General features: G+C 53.5%; 3 protein-coding genes across 10 annotated transcripts in view; 1 reads left to right on the plus strand and 2 right to left on the minus strand.

The window, feature by feature from the left end:
- Positions 1 to 7971, minus strand: part of KIAA0586 (KIAA0586 ortholog) — a 111776-nt gene extending 103805 nt beyond the window's left edge. For all 3 annotated transcript variants that reach the window (XM_077323966.1, XM_077323965.1, XM_077323967.1), the window contains exons 1-4: positions 7800 to 7971; positions 4942 to 5271; positions 1931 to 1989; positions 621 to 687 (exon numbers count right to left, since the gene is read on the minus strand). In XM_077323966.1, the coding sequence (XP_077180081.1) occupies positions 621 to 687; positions 1931 to 1989; positions 4942 to 5248 (433 nt within the window). In that variant the 5' untranslated portion in view covers positions 5249 to 5271; positions 7800 to 7971. The remainder of the gene's footprint in view (positions 1 to 620; positions 688 to 1930; positions 1990 to 4941; positions 5272 to 7799) is intronic.
- A 110-nt stretch (positions 7972 to 8081) lies between these two features.
- Positions 8082 to 11535, plus strand: TIMM9 (translocase of inner mitochondrial membrane 9). 6 transcript variants are annotated; one of them, XM_077323971.1, is made up of 4 exons: positions 8082 to 8239; positions 9318 to 9483; positions 10498 to 10593; positions 10878 to 11535. In XM_077323971.1, the coding sequence occupies exons 2-4, from the start codon at positions 9445 to 9447 to the stop codon at positions 11010 to 11012; spliced, it is 270 nt and encodes an 89-aa protein (XP_077180086.1). In that variant the 5' UTR covers positions 8082 to 8239; positions 9318 to 9444; the 3' UTR covers positions 11013 to 11535. The 6 variants fall into 6 exon arrangements, with proteins under 6 accessions (XP_077180086.1, XP_077180089.1, XP_077180088.1 ...); XM_077323974.1 differs by having other exon boundaries at positions 8133 to 8239; positions 9419 to 9483; XM_077323973.1 differs by having other exon boundaries at positions 8222 to 8411; positions 9419 to 9483.
- On the minus strand, positions 11464 to 21012 carry TOMM20L (translocase of outer mitochondrial membrane 20 like). The gene is made up of 5 exons (XM_077323968.1): positions 20838 to 21012; positions 18022 to 18065; positions 16168 to 16249; positions 14402 to 14544; positions 11464 to 11651 (listed from the first exon to the last, which is right to left on the minus strand). Exons 1-5 carry the CDS (start codon positions 20986 to 20988, stop codon positions 11607 to 11609), a joined length of 465 nt encoding a protein of 154 aa, XP_077180083.1. The 5' UTR covers positions 20989 to 21012; the 3' UTR covers positions 11464 to 11606.
- Positions 21013 to 22037: the final 1025 nt, after the last annotated feature.

Below are 22037 nucleotides of genomic sequence, written 5' to 3' on the forward strand. Positions count from 1 at the left end.
ATGAGAAGGAAGGACTCCCTGGAGAAGAGCCTAATGCTGGGAGCGATGAAGGGCAAAGGAAGAAGGGGATGACAGAGAACGAGGTGGCTGGATGGAGTCACTGAAGCAGTCGGTGCAAACTTAAATGGACTCCGGGGAATGGTGGAGGACAGGAAGGCCTGGAGGATCATTGTCCATGGGGTCGCGATGGGTCGGACACGACTTCACACATAACAACAACAACAACAAGCAAGATGAAATGATTTTTCAAGAAAAGAAAAAAATCAGGGATAAAAGTCATCTTTGTTTTGTAAAATAATTACTACATAAGAAAACATCAGAAGAATAGCCATGTTGGATCAGGCCAGTGGCCCATCCAGCCCAACCCTCTGTGTCACACAACAGCCAAAACCGAGGGGTCCCCTGGAGGTCCACCAGCAGGGCCAGACCTCCAAAAGCCCTCCCATCATTGCCCTCCCAGCACCAAGAAGACGTCCCTGCCCCGGACAGAGTATTCCATCTAGACTTTGTGGCAAAGAGCAGCTCATGGACCTCTGTTTGATTCCATCAATTCTTGTACTGAGAAAATATTACAAAATGGACCCAAAGACAAACAAAAGCCAGTTCCTAAGTTAAATTACCTTTTTGTTTGTTCGCACCTCCTCTAGCTTGTGAAGGATGAGCTACTGCAGCTTCAGGTGAACACACCTGTGAAGAGAGAAACAGTGAAATGAGCTTCTGGCCTATCAATTAAAACAGTTATACGAGTAGCTGATTCTTAAGGAACAGGCAGCACCAGTGTTAAACAGTAATGGAAAACCCTGGAGCGTTTTAAGATTTTAATCATAGAATAATAGAGTTGGAAGGGACCTCCTGTGTCGTCTCCTTCAGATGGCTCTCCACCCCCTGTTTAAAAACGCCCAAAGATGGAGAACCCACCACCTCCCGAGGAAGCCTGTTCCACTGAGAAACTGCTCTAACTGCCAGGAACTTCTTCCAGATGTTGAGACGGAATTTAGAATCATAGAATAACAGAGCTCTAAGGGACATCCTGGGTCATCTAGTCCAACCCCCTGCACTGTGTAGGACACTCACAACTCTATCGCTCACCCACTGTCACCTGCCACCCCCTTGAACCTTCACAGAATCAGCCTCCCCGTCAGATGGCTCTCCAGCCTCTGTTTAAAAATCTCCATAGATGGAGAACCCACCACCTCCTGAGGAAGCCTGTTCCACTGAGAAACCACTCTAACTGTCAGGAACTTCCTTCAGATGTTCAGACAGAATTTCTTTTTGCATTAAATTCATCCCATTGGTTCTGGTGAAGCTGCCTGAAACTGAGTCCCCGTCCTGGGCCTATTGAGACAGCACTGTCTGCTCTGACTGGCAGCAGCTTTCCAGGTCCTTCCCATCACCTGGGACCTCCTGCATGCCAACCAGTGGCCCTTGCACTGAGCCACGGCCCCTCCCTAGTAAATATGAGCACAGGAAGCTGTTTCTGCTAAGTCAGATCACTGGTCTAGCCAGGTCAGTTTTTCCCATCCCCTCCTGCCTGGACCTTTCAACTGCAGATGCTGGGGATTGAACTTGGGACCTTCTGCATACGAAGTAGATACTCTGTCACAAAGCCATGGGCCCTGCCCAACTGCAGTTACTGACCACTTGCACTAGGCTTGTTGAGTGTCCAGGGAGAGGCATTCTGCAGTCATGGATCAATCCCCAAACAGGATGTTCCACCTGCCCCTGCTGGCCCACGGGTGGAAGAGGGCAGCCTGCTGACCTTAATTTTTGTTTTGAGGGGCCATGGTTGGAGGGCGGGGGGGGGGGTGGATGTGAAGTCAGCGGGTTTAGAAAGATGTCAATCTGCTAAGGACTGCACTGCAAAACTGGAAAAACAAGCCCGTGATATATTCTTGGTAGGCAGAAAACAGGATAACCGAGGGTGCTTTACCTCTTTTTCACCGGAGGGTAGCTGCTCGGAATTTCGACCAGCACGCACACATGCAGCACCTAGAATTAGAAACACAACGATGCAGTACAGCCAGCTAAGAGTCGGCGTGGTGTAGTGGTTAAGAGCAGTGGAGTGTAATCTGGAGAACCAGCTGGATTCCCTCCCCCTCCCCCTCTACATGAAGCCAGCTGAGAGACCTTGAGCCAGGCACAGTTCTCTCAGGTAGATCAAGGTGGGTGGCCATGTTAGTCTGTTTGCAGCTGCAGAAAAGTGCAAGAGTCCAGGAGCACCGTAAAAGCTAACACAATTAGGGGCAGGGGAGGAGCTTTTGTTCTAGCTTTGTTCTAGCTGTCACTGAAGAAGTGCCCCTCCTGCCACAGATCCAGGAGAAGGATGTCCAGCCACTGCTTGAAGACCACCAGTGAGGGAGAGCCCCCCACCTCCTTAGACAGCCCACTGCTGAACTAGACTCCTAGAATCCTAGAGTGGGAATGGGCCATCCAGGCCATCTAGTCCCACCCTCTGCTCAGTGCAGGATCAGCCTCCAGCATCCAGGAGAAGGATCTGTCCAGCCTCAGCCTGAAGACGGCCAGTGAGGGGGAGCTCCCCACCTCCTTAGGCAGCCCCTTCCACTGCTGAACGAGTCAGAATCCTAGAGTGGGAAGGAGCCATGCAGGCCATCTAGTCCACCCCCTGCTCAGTACAGGATCAGCCTCAAGCTTCCAGGAGAAGGATCTGTCCAGCCTCAGCCTGAAGACGGCCAGTGAGGGGGAGCTCCCCACCTGCTTAGGCAGCCCCTTCCACTGCTGAACGAGACTCACAGAATCCTAGAGTGGGAAGGAGCCATGCAGGCCATCTAGTCCCACCCCCTGCTCAATACAGGTTCAGCCTCAAGCATCCAAGAGAAGGATCTGTTTAGCTGCTGCTTGAAGACGGACAGTGAGAGGGAGCTCCCCACCTCCTTAGGCAGCCCATCCCACTGCTGAACTAGACTCCTAGAATCCTAGAGTGGGAAGGGGCCATCCAGGCCATCTAGTCCCACCCCTTGCTCAAGGCAGGATCAGCCTCAAACATCCAGGAGAAGGATCTGTCCAGCCGCTGCTTGAAGACGGCCAGTGAGGCGGAGCTCCCCACCTCCTTAGGCAGCCCCTTCCACTGCTGAACTAGACTCCTAGAATCCTAGAGTTGGAAGGGGCCACACAGGCCATCTAGTCCAACCCCCTGCTCAACGCAGGATCAGCCCTAAGCATCCTCAAGCATCCAAGAAAAGTGTGTATCCAACCTTTGCTTGAAGACCGCCAGTGAGGGGGAGCTCCCCACCTCCTTAGGCAGCCCCTTCCACTGCCGAACTACTCTGAATGTTATTTTTTTCCCCTGATATCACAAGCCAACATATCCCCAAAAAGCCATCACTGGCTGCCTCCACATTGGGATTTCCCGTTGCAGGAACACGCCATGCCCTGTGATTTTCAGGCACTTCCACATGACTCTTTCTGAAAAAGACCCATGAGGCTTCTGCACTGGAGCAAGAAAACCCAATTTCCTTTCCACTCTGATGGCTGTGGGTGGGAGCATTCACGGGAGAGGGGTGCTGAACTCTGCCTTCCAAATGATGCTCAGCTAGAGGCTGCCACCCCCCCCCCATATCAACTTATCAGTGAGGGAACTTACAGGCAGTGAGGGGAGAGTACTGACGTGCACTGCAACTGATGTCATCGTGTTGCGAGCGACACTCTGGTATTTGGGCAAAATCTCTATGGTATAAATGGCTTCTACCATAGAGGTTTTGCCCAAATACCAGGCTGTCAGCAGTGACATGGCTGAAATGCTGGACTACGGGTCCCCCACTTCTGAAAAGTGCTCCCCGCTCCCTGCCAAGGGTTCCTGGCCACCTTAGCTCAGTTCTACTTTCCAGTCTCCACTTTCCAGTGCTTTGGTGTCTCCACTTTCCAGTGCTTTGGTGCAGTGGTCCCCAACCTTTTTGAGGTTGGGGACCGGCAGGGCAACTGCCCGCCTGTGCATGCCACGCATGCGCGGCCAAAATTATCATTATTATTATTATTATTATTATTATTATTATTATTATTATTAGATTTATAGCCCGCCATTCCCTTGCGGCTCGTCACACATGCGTGGCCAAAATCGCGCACGCGCACCCAAAATCGCGCACGCGCAGCCAAAATCGTGCATGCGCACATGCGCGAAAGTGTCGTGCATGCGTGATTTTGGTCGCACATGGCGCATGCGCGGCCCTGATTCCCTCTCCCCCCCTCCCGCAGTAAGAAGCTTCCCGGGCCGCAAGCTTTATTTATTTATTGGATTTGTATACAGCCAACCCCAGCAAGCTGGCTCTCGGTGGCTCAAAAAAAAAGGAAAAAAGAAAAAAAAGAAACAATGTACAACAAGCCACATCTAAAACATTTTATCAAACATTCCTCAATAATCCTAAAAACAATCCCAAAACATCATAAAATGGCAGTATACATTATTGACTATAAAAACCTCTACTCATACATTGGTCCATCGGGATGGCGCCCATGGTAATCTTGACTGGCAGTTTATAGCAAGATGACATAAGGTCCCTAATGCCATCTAATACTGTGCACAGGGACCCGAAAATGATTCTGTGAAGGTTCAAGGGAATGGCAGGTGACAGTAGAAGAGCCATTGGGATGTGAGTGTCATGCTTAGTGCAGGGGGTTGGACTAGATGACGCAGGAGGTCCCTTCCAACTCTAGGATTCTATGATTCTATGAGAGGGAGGGAAGGGTCCAGATCTCACACCCCGGGATCAAGGCCCAGCCCTAACCAAACGCCTGGCAGAAGAGCTTCCAAAAACTCTTTGGAAGAGAGTCCCATCAGGGCTCGCAACTCTTCCAGGAGCTCATTCCACCAGGTAGGTGGACCGAAAAGGCCCTGGCCCTGGTTGAGACCAGACGCTCCTGTGATAGTACATCGCAGCGATCATGAATCTCGTGCATAGGCAGGCGGCTGAACCTCAAAAAGCGTACCTTCTGTTGTAGTCCCAGTTGGCTTTTGAGACGTGGATCTGTTTGCCGGTAAGGCAGGTGGGACATGGTCATCCATCCATGTGGAATCTTCAGGCTGAAAGGGCGGAGGCACCTCCCGAAGCTTCTTCACCGAAATCCGGATCCGTTCTGGAACGCGGGCGGCCGGTTTGCTGCCAGTGCCTCCCGTCGTCCGAGAGGGGAGGGGCGTTGGTTGCATGTGGAAGCTGGTAGAGCGAATGAGGACCTCGCCGGCAGTTAGGCTAACCAAAGAATCCTCGCTTGAGCCAGAATGCTCCTCCACGTTCATGAAGCGGATCTCAGGCCTTGCCTCTAGTGGAGAAAGGACACAGTGTTGCTGAGCCAGTGTAGTGGTAAGAGCAGGGAATCCCCTGGGGGTCCTCAAACTTTCTTCCCCTACTTAAATATACTTGGCCAAAAGCTGGGGAACTAGCTGCCCCCACCTGGAGAGCTTTGTGGGTAGGCCACCGATGTAAAGTTGGGGATGGAGTCAGTTCGATCTCTCAGTCTGGGGGGGAGGGGGGAACCTGTAGATGTTATGGGTCAGTGGGCCCCACCAAATGCCTGGAATGACAGCTCCTCCCCAAGCTGCAGAGATCAGTTCCCCTGGAGGAAAGGGCTGCTTGGGAGGGAGGACTCAGGGATGCCAGCCTCCAGGTGGGGCCTGGGGATCCCCTGGAATGACGGCTCCTCTCCAGACTGCAGAGATCAGTTCCCCTGGAGGAAAGGGCTGCTTGGGAGGGGGGACTCAGGGATGCCAGCCTCCAGGTGGGGCCTGGGGATCCTCTAGAAAGACAGCTCCTCTCCAGACTGCAGAGATCAGTTCCCCTGGAGGAAAGGGCTGCTTGGGAGGGGAGACTCAGGGATGCCAGTCTCCAGGTGGGGCCTGGGGATCCCCTGGAATGACAGCTCATCTCCAGACTGCAAAGATCAGTTCCACTGGAGAAAAGGGCTGCTTGGGAGGGGGGACTCAGGGATGCCAGCCTTCAGGTGGGGCCTGGGGATCCCCTGGAATGACAGCTCATCCCCAGACTGCAGAGATCAGTTCCCCTGGAGAAAAGGGCTGCTTGGGAGGGGGGACTCAGGGATGCCAGTCTCCAGGTGGGGCCTGGGGATCCCCTAGAAAGACAGCTCATCTCCAGACTGCAGAGATCAGTTCCCCTGGAGAAAAGGGCTGCTTGGGAGGGGGGACTCAGGGATGCCAGTCTCCAGGTGGGGCCTGGGGATCCCCTAGAAAGACAGCTCCTCTCCAGACTGCAGAGATCCGTTCCCCTGGAGAAAAGGGCTGCTTGGGAGGGGGGACTCAGGGATGCCAGCCTTCAGGTGGGGCCTGGGGATCCCCTGGAATGACAGCTCATCTCCAGACTGCAGAGATCAGTTCCCCTGGAGAAAAGGGCTGCTTGGGAGGGGGGACTCAGGGATGCCAGCCTCCAGGTGGGGCCTGGAGATCCCCTGGAATGACAGCTCCTCTCCAGACTGCAGAGATCAGTCCCCCTGGAGGAAAGGGCTGCTTGGGAGGGGGGACTCAGGGATGCCATCCTCCAGGTGGGGCCTGGGGATGCCCTGGAATGACAGCTCCAGACTGCAGAGATCAGTTCCCCTGGAGGAAAGGGCTGCTTGGGAGGGGGGACTCAGGGATGCCAGCCTCCAGGTGGGGCCTGGGGATCCCCTGGAAGGACAGCTCCTCTCCAGACTGCAGAGATCAGTTCCCCTGGAGGAAAGGGCTGCTTGGGAGGGGGGACTCAGGGATGCCATCCTCCAGGTGGGGCCTGGGGATGCCCTGGAATGACAGCTCCAGACTGCAGAGATCAGTTCCCCTGGAGGAAAGGGCTGCTTGGGAGGGGGGACTCAGGGATGCCAGCCTCCAGGTGGGGCCTGGGGATCCCCTGGAAGGACAGCTCCTCTCCAGACTGCAGAGATCAGTTCCCCTGGAGGAAAGGGCTGCTTGGGAGGGGGGACTCAGGGATGCCAGCCTCCAGGTGGGGCCTGGGGATCCCCTGGAAGGACAGCTCCTCTCCAGACTGCAGAGATCAGTTCCCCTGGAGGAAAGGGCTGCTTGGGAGGGGGGACTCAGGGATGCCAGCCTCCAGGTGGGGCCTGGGGATCCCCTGGAAGGACAGCTCCTCTCCAGACTGCAGAGATCAGTTCCCCTGGAGGAAAGGGCTGCTTGGGAGGGGGGACTCAGGGATGCCAGCCTCCAGGTGGGGCCTGGGGATCCCCTGGAATGACAGCTCCTCTCCAGACTGCAGATATCCGTTCCCCTGAAGAAAAGGGGTGCTTGGGAGGGGGGACTCAGGGATGCCAGCCTCCAGGTGGGGCCTGGGGATCCCCTGGAATGACAGCTCCTCTCCAGACTGCAGAGATCAGTTCCCCTGGAGGAAAGGGCTGCTTGGGAGGGGGGACTCAGGGATGCCAGCCTCCAGGTGGGGCCTGGGGATCCCCTGGAATGACAGCTCCTCTCCAGACTGCAGAGATCAGTTCCCCTGGAGGAAAGGGCTGCTTGGGAGGGGGGACTCAGAGATGCCAGCCTCCAGGTGGGGCCTGGGGATCCCCTGGAATGACAGCTCCTCTCCAGACTGCAGAGATCAGTTCCCCTGGAGGAAAGGGCTGCTTGGGAGGGGGGACTCAGGGATGCCAGCCTCCAGGTGGGGCCTGGGGATCCCCTGGAATGGGCTGCTTGGGAGGGGGGGGCTCTAGGTTACAGTGGCCCACTGGGGTCCCTCCCCTTGCCAACTGAGTCTTCCCAAGCTCCCCCGTCTCCAGGAATCTCCCAAGCTAGGCTGGCAACCCCTGATGCTCTGCTGCCCCACCGCTCCCTGGAGCCCCCACAGCTCGTTTACCTGAGGCCACGCGCGAGGGATGCTGGTCCTTCCGGTCTTTTCCGCCCCCCCCCCTCCCTGAGGCACGCGCGACCCCTTCTGCAGCTAAGAAACAGCCGCGGAAGTCCGCGTCGTCATGGCAACAGCGGCACCCGCGGGCGGACCTCCCGCCGTTTCCAAACTGAATAACTTCGGTCCAACCCCTTCCGGGGCCGGGAGAAAAAGCTCAGCAGCAAGTGCGCATGCGCGTCTACACAAGCCCTCCTTTCATGAAAGAGGGAAAGACGGCCCAGGAAAAGATGTTCGGGATTTACGCGCATGCGCTTTCGTCGCGCTTCTCCGGTTTTTTTAATAGTCCTTTCCCTCAAGTTCCGGGTGGGAACACGTACGCCGCAAAAGAGTTCCGTGGCTGGCTTGAGTTCCATAAATCCCGTCCGGCCCTTGTTTTGGCGGTTTCTAAGGTCAGTTCATTCTTTGGAGACGCGGGATGAGCCCCGGGGCAGCTTTGGGGAGAAAGAACAAGGCTTTGCGGATTTGAAGGGGGGACCCTTTAGCGTGACGGACCACACGTGGTTGATGGGCAGGTAAATCTGTCCGCGGGGTCCAGCGTCGCCGATTCCCTTGGAGCACGAGGTAGGGGCGCGGGCCGGGAGGAGGAGGGCGAGCGGAGCCCCTTGAGGAGAAGGGCGATTGGGGTTGCCCTCTAACAGCCCCCCTCCCCATTTCCCCAGCCCTCCAGCAGCAGCCTGAGATGCAGGAGCTGTTCCTGCCTCGAGGGGTGGGGTAACCATTTAACCCAGGGGTAGTCAAACTGCGGCCCTCCAGATGTCCATGGACTACAATTCCCATGAGCCCCTGCCAGCAGACGCTGGCAGGGGCTCATGGGAATTGTAGTCCATGGACATCTGGAGGGCCGCAGTTTGACGACCCCTGTTTTAACCTCTCCGGCTACTCTCAGAGGTCCAAAAACTTTTTTTTTTAAACGTGAAAGCCGATTTTGGGGGGGGGGGTGTCAGATATTGAAGATCAGGGCCTTTAGTTATCGTGCTGGTTCAGCTTGGTCGTGGTTAAGAGCGGCGGACTCTAGTCTGGAGAACCGGGTTTGAATCCCCACTCCTCCAGCCAGCTGGGTGACGTTGGGCTCCTCACAGCCCTGTTAGAGCTGTTCTCACGAGAGTCCTGTCGGAGCTCTCCTAGCCTTACCGACCTCACTGGGTGCCTGTTGCAGGGGACGGAAGGGAAAGGTGATTGCAAGCTTTTTCTTCCAGCAATGAAAAGTGGGGTATGTAAGCTAACTCTTCTTCGTAGTTCTGCCCCCCCCCCCAGGGTTTATAATAAAGGTGAATAGGAGGAGGGCAAGTTGGCACTGATTCCCTGATGCACTGTGACCTGCCAAGGTCACACGATGCATCTGAGTATCACTGCCGGCTTATGGAACCACGTTTCCTTCTATTAGGGGATAAATATATTATTATAATTCCTTAAATGTGTATTCTGCTCTGTCCAAGTGACTCGGGGCCAACCACATCCTTTTTCCAGATTCATACAGGATAAAATAATTGGAAAGCCTTATTTACATTAAGAAGAAGGAGTTGGTTTTTGTACCCTGCTTGTCACTGGATATCTCCTGTTCGGTTTAGGTGGTCGATTGGAAGCCTGCTAAAATATGGCTGGGCAAATATCGGAATCAGATCAGATCAAGCAGGTAAGATGCCGTGCTGTGTGTAGTGCTAACCAGAATTGGAAGGAGGATTTTTCTTGCATTTTCTGACCTCCGGCAACCCCCGTCACCCCCAGCCCTTTCCCCACAAAAGCTAAAGCTGGATAAAATGCCACCAGTTACTTCAGTGAAGTCTAACCCAATCCTAAAAGATGCTTGGGAAACATTGTTTTAGAGCTTTGAAACTTGAATGGCAGTCCTTAAGGAAAATGGCTGTTAATGGCAGTAACAAATTTTGCATTTGGTTGGGGCTTGTGATTCCAATAACATCAAAAAGGCCTCCTGCAGACAAACCTCCATGGAGACCATCCTCTCTCAGGTGCATTGGAAGACAGCTGAGATGCTGGGGTTTTAATATTCTGATTTATTTATTATTATTATATCATATATTTCTTACCCGCCACTCTCAGCATGCCGGCTTGTGGCAGGTTACAACATAAAATTTCCACAACAATAAAACCCCATTAAAACAAAATAAAATAATACAAAACCCAAGCATGGCAGGAAACAGTCCATTGGGCAGCAGATGGCTATGCCTGCAAGTCACACCCAGGTGATCCAGCATTTGCTGGCAGGGACTCATGAGAATTGTAGTCCATGGACATCTGGAGGGCTGCAGTTTGACTACCCTTGTTCTAGGTGGTCAAAGTGTGTCATACTTCCTAAGGGGGGGGGGCAGATCTTCGTAGACCAGCCTCAGCCATAGACCTGGCGGAAAAGCTCCGTCTTACAGGCCCTGCGGAAAGCTCACAGCTCTATTGTTTTTAATGTTTTAATGTCCATGCTTTATTGATGTAAATGTATATTGTCCACCATTCTGAGCTGCATTGGAGGGTGGCATAATTAATTAAAATGTCTATGCGGAACAGTCTGTTTTGTTTAAACCAGCAAGTGTGATCTTCAGCTGTCCTCCCTGCCCATTCCAGCCAGTGCTCTTCCTTCCGGGGTAGGGGGAATGAGTCCACCCATGGGATATTCTCTTTGGTTTCTTCTTCACAGTTCAAAGAATTTCTCGGAACATACAACAAACTGACGGAAAACTGCTTTTTGGATTGTGTGAGAGATTTCACGAGCAGAGAAGTCAAGCAGGAAGAGGTATGTATGTGGAGGGGCCGGGAGGGGGAGCCGCGGCCGCCGGCATGGCGGCGGCGCAAACGCGCGTGCGTGGCAGTCCACGCATGCGCGCTTGCGCTTGCGCTGGGGCTGCCGCGTGTGCGCGGGCCCCCGGGCCACCCTCTCCCCGGACTCCGGAGCAGCGTTCCACAGCGGGCGAAAGCTTGCGGACCGCTGCTCCAGATGGTTACTGTCTGGACTGAACGGATAACACCATCATCATCAATGTCGACTGGGCCCCTCTTCTCTTTCCCTTTGCCACACAGATGACCTGCGCGGAGCACTGCTTACAGAAGTACTTAAAAATGACCCAGAGGATATCGATGCGGTTCCAGGAGTATCACATCCAGCAGAACGAAGCTTTGGCTGCCAAAGCCGGACTTCTGGGCCAGCCCCGTTAAGAAAAGCCTGCCGGCGTTGATGGCACGGTGCGCCAAGGTGCATTCGTCACGACAGGCGCAGTGGGGACATCCGCTGGCTTGCAACGGAGCCGCTCAAGAGACCCATCGAAAAGTGGAAATCGCCGGCAGATTCCACCACGGGGCTGACGGAGCCTGATCCTAGAGCGTCCTCTCACCGTGCAGGGGAATAACATTGATCCAGCCTTTTCTGGAGACCCACAGGGGGCTGCTGCTGGTTGCTGGGCTCGAGATGGGGGAGGGAGCAAACCGTGGGTCGCATCCTGCCGCCCTGCTCACAGCAGCGCCCTCCTCCCATCCCGACAGCCTCCCTCTGGCACCGCCGCAAACAGAGGAGCGGGATACGACCCACCGTTCCGTGATCCCCCCCCCCATTTCACCCCCGTAACAATGACTGCTCATGTTCCAAAAACGGGCACCTCTGCTCGGACCGTTGAATCCCAAAGTGTCTCAAGCTACATTTATTTTTTATTTAATCAAAGTGAAATAAACGGAGATTACTGTTGGGCAGAGAGTCTTTCTGACGGAGGTCCTAAGGTCCAGCTTGGGAGTAGCCCCGGGCGCCATGCTGCAGCCTCACTCGTCCGGCGGGTCCTCCTCGTTCACGGCTGCCTCAAGCCGCTGCCGGAGAAAACAGATTTGCTAGTGGTCAAATTGCTGACACCCAAACACTTAGCTGAATGCTGGATTTATATATTTTTTTTTACTTGACTAGTCTTCCATTCTTTTCCCGGGCATAAACTCCTGCCCTTAGGGGACTCCTCTCTTCATTAAGAATACGAGGAGAGCCCAGCTGGATCAGACCGATAGTCCATTGACTCCAGCAAGGTAAAAGACGCCATGTTGGATCGAGCCAGTGGCCCATCCAGTCCAACACTCTGCATCACGCACTGGCCAAAACCCAACTCAGGGGCCGTCAGGAGGTTCTCCAACAGAGACAGAAGCCCTCCCAAGAAGACAGATAATCACTGCCCCAGGTATAAGAACCTAAGAGAAACCATGTTGGATCAGGGCAATGGCCCATCCAGTCCAACACTGTGTGTCCCACTGTAGACAAAACCCAACTCAGGGGCAATCGGGAGGTTCACCAGCAGGGCCAGAACCCCAGAAGCCCTCCCAAGAAGACAGAGGATCACTGCCCCAGACATAAGAACATAAGAGAAGCCATGTTGGATCAGGCCACTGGCCCATCCAGTCCGTGTCACACAATGGTCAAAACCCAGGTGCTATCAGGAGGTCCACAAGAGGGTCCAGATGTTGTTACAAGAAGCCAGCATCCCTGCTCCAGACAGGAACATAAGAGAAGCCATGTTGGATCAGGCCAATGGCCCATCCAGTCCAACACTCTGTGTCCCACAGTGGCCAAAACCCAGGGGCCATCAGGGGGTCCACCAGGGAGACTAGAACTCCAGAAGCCCTCCCACTGTTGCTCGCCCAAGCACAAAGCATGCAGAAAGCATCACTGCCCCATCTATACCTTGTGGCTATTCGCCACTGATGGACCTGTGCTCCAGATGTTTTTACAACCCTCTGTTGAAGTTTTCTGGGCAGCCAACAACAGGGCATAGAGGTCAAGGCCGTCCCCTGGTGTTCCTTCCTGGCTCTTGATTTCAGAGGCTTAGTAGCTCTGAATACAGCAGTTCCCCTTAGTCACCAGGGTTTGTAGCCCTTTTATTTATTTTTTTTACTAGGAACCTAAAAGCACCACCAGAACATGTATTAAATATTAAAATGCAAATATTTATTTCACATATGAAACCTGAAAGCCTCAACATCTATCACGCACTATGGCACCAATCCAAAACATTTTGACACATGGGTAAATGACGAGAAACCAGATAACCAAATGCATTTCAAGCCCCCTTGGGGTCTTGTTCGGTGGTCTGATATTTAAATGCACTCATGGGATGTAAGAATGGGGACTATAAGGGGGCAAAAAATATGAAAGAGGCTCCCACACTTATAAAATGTGTCCAGATATATCTCTTGGAGGCCCCCAATGGAAATATTTATCCTTCAAAGTGCCACCCTTATAGAAGTCCTCTCTGAGCTTGAGCGTGTATTCTCAAATGTCTCATGGAATCTATTTTTTACGCGTCTATCAAATCCCCAATTAAAGCTGTTTCTTCCTTTGGCTGTCACGACACCCACTGGGGGCGTCTTCCACATTTGAACAGCTCTGGGTAAAGTAGTCTTTCCTTTGATCCATCCTGAACCTACTGCCCATCAATTTCATTGGATGCTCCCGAGATCCAGTATGATGGGAGTGGTGAGGAAAGTCTCCTTGGTCAATTCTCCCTGCCCCGGGCATAATTTTATAAACCTCCCTCATGTTCCCAGTCCACAGGGAAGGACAGCTCCCACAGCGTGATATAGTGGTTTAGAGCAGCATCTTCTGATTTGGAGAGGAAAGGGAAGGAGATTTGAAGCCACTTTGAGACTCCTTCAGGCAGTGAAAAGTAGGCTATATAAGAACCAACTCTTCTTCTTCTAGTAATCTCAGGGCTCTCTCAGCCTCCCCTCCCTCACAGGGTGTCTGTTGTGGGGAGAGGAAGGGAAGGCAATTGTAAGCCGCTTTGAGACTCCTTCGGGTAGAGAAAAGTGGCATAGAAGAACCAACTCTTCTTCTCCTTCAGTAATCTCAGGGCTCTCTCAGCCTCACTTCCCTCACAGAGCATCTGTTGTGGGGAGAGGAAAGGGAAGGAGATTTGAAGCCACTTTGAGACTCCTTCAGGGAGAGAAAAGTGGCATATAAGAACCAACTCTTCTTCTTCTAGTAATCTCAGGGCTCTCTCAGCCTCCCCTCCCTCACAGGGTGTCTGTTGTGGGGAGAGGAAGGGAAGGCAATTGTAAGCCGCTTTGAGACTCCTTCGGGTAGAGAAAAGCGGCATAGAAGAACCAACTCTTCTTCTCCTTTAGTAATCTCAGGGCTCTCTCAGCCTCAATTCCCTCACAGGGCGTCTGTTGTGGAGAGAGGAAAGGGAAGGAGATTTGAAGCCACTTTGAGACTCCTTCAGGCAGTGAAAAGTAGGCTATATAAGCGGACTCGTCTTCTTCAAGCAGGTTGCTCACTCTCCACTGGCTGTTTGTGCAGGTCACACAAAGCGAGGGCCATTGGCTTGTGACAGCAACAGCTCTCATGTGGACATCAGCTCACCTGGCCTTTTCCCAGTCACCCTCATGGCTGATCGATACCTGCTGATAAGGCCCGGGTAAGCGATGACCTAAAGCCCCTGAGTCCCAATGGTGGTAGATGCTGACTCAGTGACTGCAACCCTAAATCCTGACTCAGCATTCTGTGAGCAAGCTTTGGACTCGTGCCCCTTCGTCCCTCTCGAATCTTTGCCATTGTGAGTTCTGAAGGCACCTACTTGAGTGATGTACGGAATTCTGTGCACCAGCATCTCAAATATTTGGGGCGGTAGAGTCTGCTCCAGGACGTCTATGAGCTGGGCGGGTTGTGTACACAGGGAAATTGCATTGGTGAGGTGTTCGATGGCCTTTTTGTGTTCTCCTGTAAGAAAATTTATATTCCTGAAATCCGTAGGATCGTTATCCCACCAGTCAGCGTTAACATTCTGCTCCACCAGCCTCAGTCCTTGTGTCAAGGAAAGACATATCTCCAGCTGATCGCTGTTCCTATCACTTTAAATCCTCTGAGGCAGGAAAAGATACAATGGCCGATCATCCTGCTCACTGGTTTCCTTATCAGCCTTTCTACACTGGGGCAAATACAACAGTCCTAATTACTACGATGTCTTAAGTACCATCAAGTCACAGCCAACTTATGATGACCTCACAGGGTTTGCAAGGCAAGTGAGAACCAGAGGTGATTCACTCATCAGAAGAGGCCAACTGGATCATACCAATGTCCATCTAGTCCAGCTTCCTGTCTCACACAGGGGCCAGCCAGTTCCTCTGGAGTGCCAGCAATAGGGCAGAGAGGCCGAGGCCTTCCTAAGGACATCAGGAGAGCCCTGCTGGGTCAGACCAGGGGTCCCTCCAGTCCAGCCTCCTGTCTCACACAGGGGCCAGCCAGTTCCTTTGGAGGGCCAGCAACAGGGCAGAGAGGCCGAGGCCTTCCTAAGGACATCAGGAGAGCCCTGCTGGGTCAGACCAGGGGTCCATCCAGTCCAGCCTCCTGTCTCACACAGGGGCCAGCCAGTTCCTTTGGAGGGCCAGCAACAGGGCAGAGAGGCCGAGGCCTTCCTAAGGACAACAGGAGAGCCCTGCTGGGTCAGACCAGGGGTCCATCCAGTCCAGCCTCCTGTCTCACACAGGGGCCAGCCAGTTCCTCTGGAGGGCCAGCAACAGGGCAGAGAGGCCGAGGCCTTCCTAAGAACACCAGGAGAGCCCTGCTGGGTCACACCAGGGGTCCCTCCAGTCCAGCCTCCTGTCTCACACAGGGGCCAGCCAGTTCCTCTGGAGAGCCAGCAACAGGGCAGAGAGGCCGAGGCCTTCCTAAGGACACCAGGAGAGCCCTGCTGGGTCAGACCAGGGGTCCATCCAGTCCAGCCTCCTGCCTCACACAGGGGCCAGCCAGTTCCTCTGGAGGGCCAGCAACAGAGCAGAGAGGCCGAGGCCTTCCTAAGGACATCAGGAGAGCCCTGCTGGGTCAGACCAGGGGTCCATCCAGTCCAGCCTCCTGTCTCACATAGGGGCCAGCCAGTTCCTCTGGAGGGCCAACAACAGGGCAGAGAGGCCGAGGCCTTCCTAAGGACATCAGGAGAGCCCTGCTGGGTCAGACCAGGGGTCCATCCAGTCCAGCCTCCTGCCTCACACAGGGGCCAGCCAGTTCCTCTGGAGGGCCAGCAACAGGGCAGAGAGGCCGAGGCCTTCCTAAGGACATCAGGAGAGCCCTGCTGGGTCAGACCAGGGGTCCCTCCAGTCCAGCCTCCTGTCTCACACAGGGGCCAGCCAGTTCCTCTGGAGGGCCAGCAACAGGGCAGAGAGGCCGAGGCCTTCCTAAGGACATCAGGAGAGCCCTGCTGGGTCAGACCAGGGGTCCCTCCAGTCCAGCCTCCTGTCTCACACAGGGGGCAGCCAGTTCCTCTGGAGGCCACCATCCATTCGTAATTTTTGATCCATGCATGGCGTGTAGAAGAGCCAGGTGCACAGGTGCTCTTCCTGTCCTTACCTCTTGCCAGCCACAGTTCCCCCAACTGGATTTCTTGCACGAAGAACTCCTGCACCTTGGCCATTTCCTTCTGCTCACGCGACTAGAGGAGGTACAAAAAAGAAATTGTATCTGAAGTAAATGACACCAGCTCACCAGGAAGCTGACCAGAATACGGCTGTAACGTCGTCAAAGTTAAAAAAAAGAAAAAGTCCCTTCCAAATATTACATGTCCATGTCAGAGGAGGTGAATCCGGTACAGACTCCCCTGCCTACTTATCATGTCTCAATTACTACAACAAAGTTTTAAAAAACACACTGAAGTTTTTTAAAAGTGCCTTCCAAATATTACATTACAGACTTTAAAGCAGTTTTTCAACCTGGGGGTCAGGATCCGTTTGGGGGTCGAATGACCCTTTCACAAGGATCGCGGCAGGGCAAGCAGCACAACACCCTTGCGGGGTAGATCGAGACAGAGCGTTCTTCTGTCAGGAGCAGCGGGAAAGAGCGAGATCGGCACGGTGGGTCAAGAGGCAGAGCTGAACGGAGAAACCCCAGAAGAAAACCAATTTATATACAATCATGAGCAATGGATCTTCACGCCATGGGTCTGTTTCGGTTTAATTTCTGTGAAAGAACCCTAGCATGATTTTAGGGTTGGGGGTCACCACAACATGAGGGACTGTGTTAAAGGGTCGCGGCATTAGGAAGGTTGAGAACCACTGCTTTAAAAGGACCGCCCACTCCATCCCACCTTGGCCACAATACAGCTAATTCTGACCTCCCCGCGCCTGTCTTGACCGGCTGCTGGTGCCTGTAGTCCTTTTCAATGCTTTGCAGGTGGCGGGGGGGGGGGGAGGACTGAAAAGGAGTCTAGAACCCATCATATTTTTTATACAACTGGCTATTCTGCTGGTCTGTTTGAAAATGCAATGAACATAGATGACAGATCAGGAAAGGGAGCTGGGATTTGTGACTTCCACCCGTTATATAACATGCGTGAAAAGATCCAGTATATAGTCATGTAAAGTTCTTATGCCACCAAATGAACCAACCCCTTTTCAAAGGCATGAGACTGAAGTCCAGTAGCACCTTAGAAACCAAGTTTTTCCAGAGTGGAAGCTTTTGAGAGGCAAAGCTCCCTTTGTTAGATACGGCAATGAAGGGAGCTTTGACTTTTTGAAAGCTTCTGTCCCAAAACTCTTGTCGGTCTCTGACTGTTTCCGCACTAGGAGGCATACCTTGTTTTAGCTTTGCTTTGGGTTTCCTTTGGATGCTGCGAGTCAATTCTGGCCTTTCCGCATTTGGGCTTTCCTCCCCTTATTTCTCAAGCTGACATTCGTCCAACGGAGGTGGCCTCCCATCATGCTTTGCTCCCTCCCCCTTTTTTAAAAAACGTGTTTTTTGCAAAATGGTTCCAACTTGCACCTTTGTTTCCATTGCATCCTTTAATCCCACCATTATGCGCCCAATTGCCTCCCCCCCTTCCCCACTATGTGCCCTGAATGTAATTAAAAAAAACAAATGAAAAAACAACCACCTTGGATTATAATGTTATAACGCTGCTGTGCTTTTTTAAACTTAGGGAAAGCGTTGTAACACAATCGCCCTCTTTAAAAAAAAAAGAGCAGTTTTTCGGAACAAAGTGAGGAGGGAGGACAGTGAGGAGGGAAGGGGCAGGCCCAAAAGACTTGAAATGGCAGGCGTGCCGAAAAACCCAATGCACACCTTTCCGCATTAGGCAACCCTGAATTAGGCTCCGCCTTGACTGGTTAAATCAATTTGGGACTGCGTCTGGACAGGCGAATTTTAATGCAGAAATGGGCGGAAAGGACAGCCCATTAAATATGCAAAAGTTTTGAAACAGTTTTTCACCTCTTTCTCACGCTCTTTCGCTTGCTCACGCTGTTTTCTTCTTTCTGGGAGCATAAAGCATGAAATTTAGTAGGGACACCAAACAACCACACACAAGTTGAAGAGCCCTCTCGCTAGCACAACTCACACTGGCTAACCATTTTCTGCAATCACAGTTATTTTGCATTGTAGTAAGACAATATTTTGCTGGAAGAAGGGAGGTTTTGCAAATCATGATATTAATTTGTGCTGTTTGCGAATCTTAAGGCTTCTGGATCCCCCGCTCTGGCCACTGGCAGGGGCTAGAGGTTTAGAGTCACCAGATCCAGGTTGGGAAACTCCTCGAGATTTTGGGATGGAGCCTGGGGAGGACACGGACCTCAGTGGGTTACAGTGCCATACCTATGAAGGGTACCATTGAGTCCACCATCCATGCCCTGACCTCTCTAAGGTCCTGTTCCTGTTTAAGATCACTGAAATCATGTTATTTAGAACCACTGTTAGATTACTGTTGTTGTATTTGACTATGTTATATGTTAATTTGTTCCATGTATCACCCATGATTTTGTATGTAAACCGCCCTAAGCCATATGGTAGGGCAGTATAGAAATTGAAGGAGGGAGGGAGGGAGGGAGAGAGAGAGAGAGAGAGAGAGAGAGAGAGAGAGAGAGAGAGAGAGAGAGAGAGAAAGAAAGAAAGAAAGAAAGAAAGAAAGAAAGAAAGAAAGAAAGAAAGAAAGAAAGAAAGAAAGAAAGAAAGAAAGAAAAGAATCCATTTTCCCCAGGAAAAATGGGGAAATTTCCCCAGGAAAATGGGGAAATTAGTCTAGAGATGAGTTATAATCCTCTGTAGTCTAGAGATGAGTTATAATCCTGGGGGATCCCCAGGCCCCCCCTGGAGGCTGGCATTCCTGCTATGGTAGATCCGGGAAGTATTTAATTTGTGAATATAGACTATTAACAGGTTTAGGCCACAAGTGTCAATAATCTTTTCCTGATTTGAAAATCAGGAAAATCCTCTCTCCCTAGATCATTGCATCCCAGGATTCTTTAACCTCATGGTTCATTGTTTAGTTTCCAATCTTGTATAATTGTGCCTCAACAAAGTTAAGGTTGTTGGGTCCTCTCTAGCTCCTGGCGTGGGGTGGGGTGTTACGGCTACCTGCTCCAGATTGGGAAACCCCCGGAGATTGTTGATGGATCCTGTGGAGGGCAGGGACCTCAGTGGGGTATAAGGCTGTAGAGTCCATCCCCCAAGACATCCATTCCCTCCAGACAAATAGCTCTCTGCAGTCTGGAGAGGAGCTGTCATTCCAGGGGATCCCCAGGCCCCACCTGGAGGCTGGCATCCCTGAGTCCCCCCTCCCAAGCAGCCCTTTTCTCCAGGGGAACTGATCTCTGCAGTCTGCAGAGGAGCTGTCATTCCAGGGGATCCCCAGGCCCCACCTGGAGGCTGGCATCCCTGAGTCCCCCCTCCCGAGCAGCCCTTTCCTCCAGGGGAACTGATCTCTGCAGTAGGGGAACTGATCTCTGCAGTCTGGAGAGGAGCTGTCATTCCAGGGGCTCCCCAGGCCCCACCTGGAGGCTGGCATCCCTGAGTCCCCCCTCCCGAGCAGCCCTTTCCTCCAGGGGAACTGATCTCTGCAGTCTGGAGAGGAGCTGTCATCCCAGGGGTTCCCCAGGCCCCACCTGGAGGCTGGCATCCCTGAGCCCCCCCTCCCAAGCAGCCCTTTCCTCCAGGGGAACTGATCTCTGCAGTCTGGAGAGGAGCTGTCATTCCAGGGGATCCCCAGGCCCCACCTGGAGGCTGGCATCCCTGAGTCCCCCCTCCCAAGCAGCCCTTTCCCCAGGGGAACTGATCTCTGCAGTCTGGACAGGAGCTGTCATTCCAGGGGCTCCCCAGGCCCCACCTGGAGGCTGGCATCCCTGAGTCCCCCCTCCCAAGCAGCCCTTCCCTCCAGGGGAACTGATGTCTGCAGTCTGGAGATGAGCTGTCATTCCAGGGGATCCCCAGGCCCCACCTGGAGGCTGGCATCCCTGAGTCCCCCCTCCCAAGCAGCCCTTTCCCCAGGGGAACTGATCTCTGCAGTCTGGAGAGGAGCTGTCATTCCAGGGGCTCCCCAGGCCCCACCTGGAGGCTGGCATCCCTGAGCCCCCCCTCCCAAGCAGCCCTTTCCTCCAGGGGAACTGATCTCTGCAGTCTGGAGATGAGCTGTCATTCCAGGGGATCCCCAGGCCCCACCTGGAGGCTGGCATCCCTGAGTCCCCCCTCCCAAGCAGCCCTTTCCTCCAGGGGAACTGATCTCTGCAGTCTGGAGATGAGCTGTCATTCCAGGGGATCCCCAGGCCCCACCTGGAGGCTGGCATCCCTGAGTCCCTCCTCCCAAGCAGCCCTTTTCTCCACGGGAACTGATCTCTGCAGTCTCAGGATGCCAGCCTCCAGGTGGGGCCTGGGGATCCCCTGGAATGACAGCTCCTCTCCAGACTGCAGAGATCAGTTCCCCTGGAGGAAAGGGCTGCTCGGGAGGGGGGACTCAGGGATGCCAGCCTCCAGGTGGGGCCTGGGGATCCCCTGGAATTATAGCCCATCTCCAGACCACAGTTATCAGCTCCCCTGGAGGAAAGGGCTGCTTGGGAGGGGGGCTCCAGGGCCATGTTCCCCCCCCGAGATCTTCCTCCCTCAGGACTCGGGGGTGCCATCCTCCAGGTGTGGCCTGGGGACCCCCTCCCCCGTAATCCTTTTTGGGGGGTGTCCCTGCGGCCTTGTCCTCCCTTACAGCCTCCCCCCCCACCCCCCGTGGGGCCCGAGAGACGCGTGTCCGTGTGAAGGCGACCCACTCTCCCGGAGGCGCTGCCTGAAGTCGGGCCGGGCGCGGCGGCGGCGGTCGAAGCGGGCGCAGAAGGCGAGCAGGGCCAGTCCGCAGGCGCCCGCCGCCAGCCCCACGAGCAGCAGCAGCAGCGCCAGGCCCGGCCGACGCCCCCCGCCCATCGGCCCAGGAAGGACGGACGGACAGACGGACGGACAGAGAACGAGGGGGGGGGAGGGAGGGAGTTCCACGTTCGGAGCCCCCCCGAGATGGAAGGCCACGGATAGGACGAGGGACACACCTGTGCACGAGGAGACCACGCACCTACTGGGAGACCAGCCCCATTGGAATAGAGTCCCAGAGGGGGGAAAGTACCCAGAGGTCATCTAGCCCACCCCCCTTGCTCAAGGCAGTGAGGGGGAGCTCCCCACCTCCTAAGGCAGCGCTTCCACTGCTGAACTACATGGACTGTGAATTATTTTTATATATCTAGCCGATACTGTTTATATATCTAGCCACTACTGTTCTAATGAATGAATGAATGAATGAATGAATGAATGAATGCATGCAGTTTTAAGGCCATTCCTGCGGGTCCTCTCCTCTGCTGCCAACAGGAACCTCTCCCTGCCCTCCTCCAAGGGACAGCCTTTCAAATATTGAAAGAGAGCCATCCTGTCCCCTCTCCACCTCCTCTTCTCCATGTTGAACAGTCCCAAGTCCCTCAGCCTTTCCTCACAGGGCTTGGTCCCCAGGCCCCGGATCATCCTCATTGCTCTCCTCTTCTGCACCCTCTCAATTTTGTCCACGTCCTTTAAAAATGAGGCCTCCAGAACTGCCCACAGGACTCCCAGTGGGGTCTGACCAATGCGGTATTCAGTGGGACTTGGACATTTTACGATTTCGATATGATGCCGCTGTTGATACATTCGCCTTTTTTACTGCCGCGTCACAATGTCTGCACCCTTCTTGTTTTTTTTTTTACCCAGATTTAGAACTCTGCACTTCTCTTTATTGCATTTTGTTCTCACTTGCCCACTTTTTCAGCATGTTCAGATCTTATCGAACTCTCTTTAGGTATCTGATGTGTGCATGCACAAGAAACCTTATACTGTTGGCGTTTGGAAGAAAATGGAGGCCAATATTAGACTATGTGAAACTCTAGAACCTAAAGCAAAAAGTGATCTTCAGATTGTGTGTGTTGTCTAGGCCCAGGGGTAGTCAACCTGTGGTC

The sequence above is a fragment of the Paroedura picta genome, chromosome 2, assembly GCF_049243985.1.
Source record: "Paroedura picta isolate Pp20150507F chromosome 2, Ppicta_v3.0, whole genome shotgun sequence".
Classification (NCBI taxonomy): domain Eukaryota; kingdom Metazoa; phylum Chordata; class Lepidosauria; order Squamata; family Gekkonidae; genus Paroedura; species Paroedura picta.